The 9,027-nt window shown below is 39.5% G+C and overlaps 2 protein-coding genes across 2 annotated transcripts; one reads left to right on the forward strand and one right to left on the reverse strand.

Annotated features, from left to right (window-relative positions):
* The first annotated feature begins 237 nt into the window (after positions 1-237).
* LOC148573507 (uncharacterized) lies at positions 238-1,091 on the forward strand. Its single transcript, XM_088504441.1, has 2 exons — positions 238-546; positions 624-1,091. The coding sequence occupies exons 1-2, from the start codon at positions 238-240 to the stop codon at positions 1,089-1,091; spliced, it is 777 nt and encodes a 258-aa protein (XP_088360567.1).
* A 5,006-nt stretch (positions 1,092-6,097) lies between these two features.
* On the reverse strand, positions 6,098-7,729 carry LOC107627125 (uncharacterized). The gene has a single exon (XM_016329985.1). It carries the CDS (start codon positions 7,727-7,729, stop codon positions 6,098-6,100), a length of 1,632 nt encoding a protein of 543 aa, XP_016185471.1.
* Positions 7,730-9,027: the final 1,298 nt, after the last annotated feature.

Here is a 9,027-nt window from a genome sequence, read left to right on the forward strand (position 1 = left end):
GATGTCTGTGTCTGAGTTGCTTCCTTGGGAAGATGACAGGTCGGCTGTGATGGACTACTTTGGTAAGGTCATTGGATTATATGTTGTTTTGAGTAGTTTTTGATTGAATGATATTTTCTCTAATTATTATTTGTTATCTGTGTGGCAGCTAGGAAATTTCTGGGAGTGTCAGCTTCTACCCTTAGGGCCCGGTTTAAATCCAAAAATTTTGAAGGTTCATCTTCGAATGCTGAAAAAATGGATGTTGGGGGTGAAGTTGACCAGCCCCCTCCTAGGAAGAAAGGGATAGTTTTTAAGAAAAGAAAAACTGAGGTTACTGTTACTGCTGGGGAACAGGACAAAGAAGGTGTGATTCAACTTGAAGACCTATCTGGTTTTAGTGCAAAACAGGATAAGCTCCATGCTTTTGACAATGAGGGAGATGGCTCGTCTGTTTGGGATTGGGGGTTTCCTTTTAATGTTGTTGCAGACGAGGTTGCCCAAAGCTTTTCAGACATAGCTCGGGTTGAAGAGGCTAGGGATGTGGGAGTAGATCAGTTTCTTCAGGTTAACTTTTCTACTGAACCGTCTCAATTCAAATATTTGTATCGTATATTTTATACTATTAAGTTTATAATTTTCAGGTGTTGGATTTTCATTTGGCTTGTATCGGCCGAAGTCAAGAGAAGAAGCATAAGAAAATTGTTACCGAGATTGAACAGCATGCTGTTTTGAAAGAACAACTGACTTCAAAAGAAGTAGTCCTAACTGAACTAAAGAAGAATGTTGCGGATTTGGAAAAGGAATTGAAGGTTGAGAAAGAAAGTCGTGAAAAGGCTGCCGAGCTTTTGAAAAAGAAAGAAACTGAGCTTGAAAACATAAATAAACGAGTTATTGATCTGACTGTACAAATGAAGGAGTTTGAGGCAGGTAGAGAGGGTGATATACTTGATGCCTTTGCTGAAGGCTTCGAATGTGCTGTGACTCAGGCGAAGTTTCTCATGCCTGATGGTGACTTTGCATCTATGGACCCGAGTAAAGTGGTTCGAGATGGTCAGCTTGTAGATGATGAAGAGGTGATTGAAGAAGGCGGTGATAACTTAGTTAACTAGTTTGCTTTGTGTAATTTTTAGTTGTTTTTGCTTTTGTTTTGGGAATCATGGCCCATGACTGTGTTATTTTGTTTGACGGTTGTGTGTAAGTAGGTTTTGTATGACCCTAATTACGCTGTCTGATGCCCGTGAAAGGGACTTGTGAACTGTATTGCTTTGCATATTTATCTGTTTTGTCTATTAAGAGGAGGAGTTTATAATTTGAATACAATTTTCCTCATTGTGTTTTTTAGCAAATTGAAATTAAGGTTAGTTTAAAAAGATCATGCTAACAAACGTCGTAAATGTAATTGAATTTTATTCAAAGTAGTACCTTAACAACTTAATCTTGGTAAGCTAGCCTCGTTAAAACCTCCTTGAGCAAAACCCTTTTGGGAAAAATCTCAAGTGAGGAAAAAGAGTACTAGCATTCTGCTGTGCCTTAGCTGTAATATTGCTTTAAAGAATTGACATTCCATGTACTTGGGATCTTAGTACCATCCAAGCGTTCTAGTCTGTAAGCTCCTCTCCCTAGGACTTCGAATATGCGGTAGGGTCCATCCCATGTTGCTGCAAGCTTTCCATGGGAAGATTGATACGTGCTTCAAATGTTCGTGATATGAAGAGTTCAAGAGTTATTTAGAAGATATTTTAGTTTATATTTTTAGAATATTTTATTTAATGTATTTTTATTTTGTTTATTTAATTACTAGATTGGGCCTTATGTTTATGGGCTTTAGGGTTTTCTTTGTTTTAACCTAATAAGAGGTTATAAATACCTCCTTAGCTATTGTAGTCGTAGAATAGAATTTTTAGAGGTTTCAAAACCCCTTTTTGGTTTCGTGATGAAACCATGGTGTGGACAATTGAGGTTGAGGTGTCCCTCTCTTGTTGCATCGGGGAATTGAGTAGAAGGTTGAGGAGTCCCTTCAATTCAATTCCCAAACTATGGCGTTGACAAGTTAGGTTAAGGAGTCTCTTTCTTGTTGCATCAAGAAATTGGGTAGAAAGTAGAGTGATTCTCTTTGTACTCAATTTCAACTTATCTTTTTATTTCTATTTTAATTTCAATGTATCTTTTTATTCAGTTTGAATCCTTATTTTCTTATTTATCTTTTATTTCCGTATCATTTGGTATCAGAGCTCAGGTATTAGATTAATTCTTATTAATCTATATTTGTTCTTCTTTTATCATAAAAAAAAGAGTCCAGTGTTGTCGCGTCTTTCTTTTTGTTCTTGTGTTCTTGTTTTCGTTTGCGTTTCATTATTGTAAAAAAAAAGAAGCATAAAGTGAAAAAAAAAAACAAAAAAAAGAAGAAAAAAAAACCAAAAAAAAAAAAGAAATTATCTTCTTTATAATTATTGTCCTTTTCATATATTGTTTTTTTTCCACCTACAAGATTCGAGGACGAATCTTTTTGAAGAGGAGGAGAATGATACGTGCTTCAAATGTTCGTGATATGAAGAGTTCAAGAGTTATTTAGAAGATATTTTAGTTTACATTTTTAGAATATTTTATTTAATGTATTTTGATTTTGTTTATTTAATTACTAGATTGGGCCTTATGTTTATGGGCTTTAGGGTTTTCTTTGTTTTAACCTAATAAGAGGTTATAAATACCTCCTTAGCTATTGTAGTCGTAGAATAGAATTTTTTAGAGGTTTCAAAACCCCTTTTTGGTTTCGTGATGAAACCATGGTGTGGACAATTGAGGTTGAGGAGTCCCTCTCTTGTTGCATCGGGGAATTGAGTAGAAGGTTGAGGAGTCCCTTCAATTCAATTCCCAAACTATGGCGTTGACAAGTTAGGTTGAGGAGTCCCTTTCTTGTTGCGTCAAGAAATTGGGTAGAAAGTAGAGTGATTCTCTTTGTACTCAATTTCAACTTATCTTTTTGTTTCTATTTTAATTTCAATGTATCTTTTTATTCAGTTTGAATCCTTATTTTCTTATTTATCTTTTATTTCCGTATCATTTGGTATCAGAGCTCAGGTATTAGATTAATTCTTATTAATCTATATTTGTTCTTCTTTTATCATAAAAAAAAGAGTCCAGTGTTGTCGCATCTTTCTTTTTGTTCTTGTGTTCTTGTTTTCGTTTGCGTTTCATTATTGTAAAAAAAAAAAGAAGCATAAAGTGAAAAAAAAAAACAAAAAAAGAAGAAAAAAAAACCAAAAAAAAAAAAGAAATTATCTTCTTTATTATTATTGTCATTTTCATATATTGCTTTTTTTTCCACCTACAAGATTCGAGGATGAATCTTTTTGAAGAGGAGGAGAATGATACGTGCTTCAAATGTTCGTGATATGAAGAGTTCAAGAGTTATTTAGAAGATATTTTAGTTTATATTTTTAGAATATTTTATTTAATGTATTTTTATTTTGTTTATTTAATTACTAGATTGGGCCTTATGTTTATGGGCTTTAGGGTTTTCTTTGTTTTAACCTAATAAGAGGTTATAAATACCTCCTTAGCTATTGTAGTCATAGTATAGAATTTTTAGAAGTTTCAAAACCCCTTTTTGGTTTCGTGATGAAACCATGGTGTGGACAAGTGAGGTTGAGGAGTCCCTCTCTTGTTGCATCGGGGAATTGGGTAGAAGGTTGAGGAGTCCCTTCGGTTCAATTCCCAAATTATGGCGTTGACAAGTTAGGTTGAGGAGTCCCTTTCTTGTTGCGTCAAGAAATTGGGTAGAAAGTAGAGTGATTCTCTTTGTACTCAATTTCAACTTATCCTTTTTGTTTCTATTTTAATTTCAATGTATCTTTTATTCAGTTTGAATCCTTATTTTCTTATTTATCTTTTATTTCCGTATCAAAGATGGTCGGCGAGCTTCTTCAGTTTTTCTTAACACTAGATCTCCAATGTTGAAGGATCTTGGTTGAACGCGTTTGGCATGTCTTCGTCCGAGTTGTTGTTGTAGAGCTCGGTGGCGAATGGCTGCTGTATTCCTGATTTCTTCTATTAAGTCGAGCTCTGCTTGGCGAGCTTGATCATGGTTCTCTGCTAGCGTTTGTAAGGATTGTTGTGAAACCTCCAGGGGAATCATAGCCTCGGATCCATATACCAAGCGGAATGGGGTCTCTTTAGTTGATGTATGCACTGTAGTGTTGTATGACCATAATACTTCTGGAATTAACTCGGCCCAGAGCCCCTTGGCGTTGTCGAGCTTTTTCCTTAAAGCGTGTAAGATGACCTTATTAGTGGCTTCAGCTAAGCCGTTAGATTGTGGGTGTTCCACAGATGAGAAGTGCTGGTTTATTCTCAGTTTCTACAAAAAATCTTTAAAATTATGATCGGTAAACTGCCGACCATTGTCTGTGACAATATGTCGAGGAATTCCATATCGGCATATGATGTATTTCTAAACAAAGGATATCATCTGGGAGGATGTGATTATCGCCAGGGGTTGTGCTTCAATCCACTTGCTGAAGTAATCAATAGCAACTACCAAATACTTCATCTGCCCAGGCGCAGTGGGAAACGGGCCGAGGATGTCAATCCCCCACTGGTTAAATGGCCAACTTACTGCAGACTGGTGAAGATGCTCGGCTGGAATGTTAATGATCGGTGCGTGTTTTTGACATTGATCACAAGTTCTGACCTTCTTTCTGCTATCCTCCCACAGACTCGGCCAGTAAAAGCCAGCTCGAAGTATTTTCTGTGGTAGGCTCCTTGCCCCCGAGTGTATCCCGCATATTCCTTCATGCGCCTCGGCTAACACAAGATCGGCCTCATTCCTGTCCAAACATTTCAAAAGTGGTCGGGAGTATCCCCGCCTATATAGAACGTTATTCATTAATGAGAAGAAAGAAGCTTGTCGTCGGAATCTTTTCTTATCTGAGATCTCTTTCGGAAGAGAGCCTTCCTTTAGGTACTGTATGTAAGGTAATTGCCAACTTGTCTCATTAAAAGAGTTTAAGGTGCTAATGATATATATACTCGGCTTGTCTAAAGTCGACTGCAGTAATGTTGCTGTGTGTGATTGTGTAGTGGCTAATTTTGATAGAATGTCAGCCCTATGATATTGGTCTCTTAGAATGTGGCAAATTTCTATTTTTTGAAAACAATTTACCAATTGCTGAACAATTTCTAAATATTTCAACAAAACTTGGTCTTTAGTTTGAAAGACTTGATTCACTTGTTCGACTATTAACAAAGAATCACAATAGACCTTTAAGCTGGTAATATGCAAATCAACGGCTAACCTGAGCCCAGCGACTAGGGCTTCGTATTCAGCCTGGTTATTGCTTGCTTTAAAGGAGAAACTGAGAGAATGCTCGAGTATAATGCCGTCCGGACTTTCTAACAATATTCCCGCCCCCGACCCTTGGGGGTTTGAAGCTCCATCCACAAACAAGGTCCAATCTGAGCTTTCGTCGTCCAGACATGGCTGGGTGAGCTCCGCCACAAAATCGGCTAAGTATTGGGACTTGACGGATCCTCTTGGTTGGTATTGAATATCAAATTTTGACAGTTCAATGGCCCATTTGATAAGTCTGCCTGCTAATTCTGGTTTTGAGAGGACTTGTCAGAGAGGCTGCTCAGTTCTGACGATGATAGTGTGGCCCTGGAAGTAAGGTCGAAGTCGTCTCGACGAGAAGACCAAGGCCAGTGCGAGCTTTTCCAATCTAGGGTATCGAAGCTCGGCGCCTTGCAGTGACTTGCTCACAAAATATATCGGCTGTTGACCTATCTCTGTTTCTGTTACAAGGACAGAACTGATTGCCACATCAGTAATAGACAAGTATATGTATAATGGCTCATTGATCTTTGGTTTTTGTAAAACAGGTGGTTTTGAAAGGAATTATTTTAGATTTTGAAATGCAGTTTCACAACTTTCAGTCCATTCAAAACGTTTTGTGTTCTTCTTTAAACATTGGAAAAAGTTAAAAGATTTTAATGCCAAACAGGGTAGAAATCTTGATAAAGCCGCGAGCCGTCCCGTTAGTCTCTGAACCTCTTTTACTGTTCTTGGATTTTTCATATCAAGTATTGCCTGACATTTTTCGGGATTTGCTTCTATTCCTCAGCTGGTGAGGATGAATCCGAGGAATTTTCCTCCGCGAACCCCAAAAGCGCACTTTTCAGGATTCAGTCTCATATTATATCGTCGGATTTGCCCAAAAATTTCGGCTAGGTCGTTGATATGAGAGCTGCCGACCATGGTTTTGGCGACCATGTCATCCACATAAACTTCGATGTTCCGACCTATTTGGTTCTCGAAGATCTTATTCATTAATCGCTGATATGTCGCACATGCATTCTTTAAACCAAAAGGCATAACATTATAGCAATAATTACCATATTCAGTTATGAAGGCAGTTTTCTCTTGGTCAGATGGATGCATGAGGATCTGGTTATAGCCAGAATATGCGTCCATAAAACTTAATGAACCATAACCGCAAGAATTGTCAACTAAAGTGTCAATGCAAGGTAAAGGATAAGCATCTTTAGGGCGTGCCTTATTTAAGTCAGTGAAATCGACGCACATGCGCCACTTACCGTTACTATTTTTTACCATAACAACGTTGGCGAGCCATGTTGTGAACCTGATTTTTCGGATGAAGTTAGCAGTAATGAGCTTTTTGACCTCCGCAAGGGATGCAAGGCGTTTCTCGGCGCCGAGATTTCTTTTCTTTTGTGAGATTGGCCAAGCTTCTGGATTAATTGCCAATTTGTGCATAATGACGGATGGATCTATTCCGGGCATATCGGCAGGAGTCCAAGCAAATAAGTCGGCATTCTCACGTAAGAACCGTATGAGGGAGTCTTTTTCCTCAGTATTGATCGTCGTTACTACAAAAGTGAATTTCATGGGATCCTCAGTTAGGGGGACCTTCATTAAGTCCTCATTTGGCATAGGCCGATCTTCAAAGTCGGCTCGTGGATCTATTTCTGTCAATCTCGGCTGGTCTGGTTGTATGGAGTTGACCTGCGCCATGTGACTCTTTTTGATGGGCTTCAAGCTTATGTTATAGCATTGCCGAGCTTCATGGAGGTCACCGTATATGGTGGCCACTGTATTACCCTGTACAGGAAACTTAACACAAAGGTGAACTGTAGACATAATTGCTGCAAATCTATTTAAAAATGGTCTACCTAAGATAAGATTATACGGACTAAAGCAGTCGACAACAAGATATTGAATGTCTTGTGTCTTAAATAATGGTTGCTCACCGAGTGTGGTTTGTAACCACACGGAACCCAAAACAGGGACTCGCTCCCCTGAAAATCCGACCAAGTTTCCATGGTATGGTTGCAAAATGTTGCTGCTTAGTTTCATCTTTTCAAAGGTGGTAAAAAATAACACATCGGCACTACTTCCAGGATCGAGAAGCACCTTGCGAACTATTAGGTCCCCCAACTGAACGGAAATTACCACTGGATCGTCATAATTAGCATCTGTACGATTAAAGTCGGTTGAACGGAAAGTCACTTCTGGGACGTCCTGAATCGGCTGAGGAGCTTTAGGGGCATCTGTTACTGCCAACATGGCCCTATAGGCTCTTTTTCGGGCCGAGCTTGTATTTCCACCTCCAGCATATCCTCCCGAAATACAATTTATAATTCCTCTGGGTTGGGCTGGTGCTTTATCTTTCTCCTTTGATGATGGGGTTGCTGCTGATGGGTCGGAAGCCGAGGTTATTTTCTTTTGCATGTGCCCTGCAATAAATTTGTCGAGGTGACCTTGTCTTGCGAGGCGTTCGAGGAGATCCTTAGCAATTACACATTCATCGGTGGTGTGCCCGTGTTTCTGATGAAAGGTGCAATATTTGGATTTATCGACAGTTTTGGATTATGGGTAAGTGCCAGCTTTACGAGGAGGCTTGATTAATTTGGAGTTGAGTATTTTTTTGATAATGTCATCCCTCTTCGTGTTGAACTGTGTGTATGACTCGTAACGGGGAACGGGCTTAAAAGGTTTCTTGCTATCCCGGGGTTTGTCATCGTCTTTGATAATAGCTGACTTCTCTGCCTTTCGGGCTTGTCGAAGTTCTTCGACATCTATCTGTCCCTTGGCTTTTTCACAAAATTCTGCCAGGGTTTTCGGTTTAGTCACAGCAATGGTCTCCTGGAATTTGCCGGGACGAAGGCCGCTTTTAATAGCGTGGAGGTGGACTTCAGGATGAAGATCGGAGATTCTCATGGCGACCTTTGTAAAACGAGTAATATAATCCTTCAGGCTTTCTTGTGGGCCTTGTTTAATGGTCGTCAGGTAGTCGGAATCATGCAGGTATATTGCTGATGCTGCAAAGTGATCTTCGAATTGTTTGGCCAATTCCTGGAAATGCGATATTGAATCTGCAGGCAAAGAGCAAAACTAGTCAAGTGCAGGACCATCTAAAAAAGGACGGAAAATAACGACATAAAATAGGGTCGGATGCACCGTTAACGATCATAATAGATCGGAATTTTTTAATATGCTGCTTCGGGTCTCCTAACCCATCATATGGGGTTAAGGTCGTTGGCAGGGTGAACTGTCTGGGGAGTTGAAAATTCATTATGTCGGCCGTGAATGGGCCAGCAGAGTTGTCGTGCTCCTCTTCCTCAACTTCTGGTTGGGCATCTTCTTCCTCACGCTGAGGTGTTTCAGAAACATGGGTCGGCATTGATTGACGCTCATGATTTTCCTCTCGGTTATGATGATCATTGTTGTGCTCTAGCCGAGCATTAACTAATTGCGCAAGTTGATCTTGCATTCTTCGATTTTCCTCCGCCATTTGTTGATTTGCTTGTTGAAGTTCGGTCACCATCCGTAGGAGCTCGGATGGGGTAGGAGGAGGAGCATCAGCCATGAATGTATTTTAAGGGTGTTTTGGGACCTTTGTGAATGATATTTCAAAGTTGTTCAGCCCCACGGTGGGCGCCAAATGTTCTTGCCTGATTACTCCGAGATATAGCTCGTCCCCTGACAAGGTCGGTGAACTTCCAGAGTAGATCAAAATATACGTCGGC

This window comes from Arachis ipaensis, chromosome B2, assembly GCF_059453495.1.
Source record: "Arachis ipaensis isolate K30076 ecotype BB chromosome B2, ASM5945349v1, whole genome shotgun sequence".
Taxonomy (NCBI): Eukaryota; Viridiplantae; Streptophyta; class Magnoliopsida; order Fabales; family Fabaceae; genus Arachis; species Arachis ipaensis.

Coding starts and splice junctions, on each gene's coding strand:
- LOC148573507 (XM_088504441.1), top strand. CDS start 238: ATGGATGTTGGGGGTGAAGTTGACCAGCCCCCTCCTAGGAAGAAAGGG. Junction 547..623: donor GAGTAGATCAGTTTCTTCAG/GTTAACTTTTCT, acceptor TATAATTTTCAG/GTGTTGGATTTTCATTTGGC.
- LOC107627125 (XM_016329985.1), bottom strand. CDS start 7,729: ATGCAAAAGAAAATAACCTCGGCTTCCGACCCATCAGCAGCAACCCCA.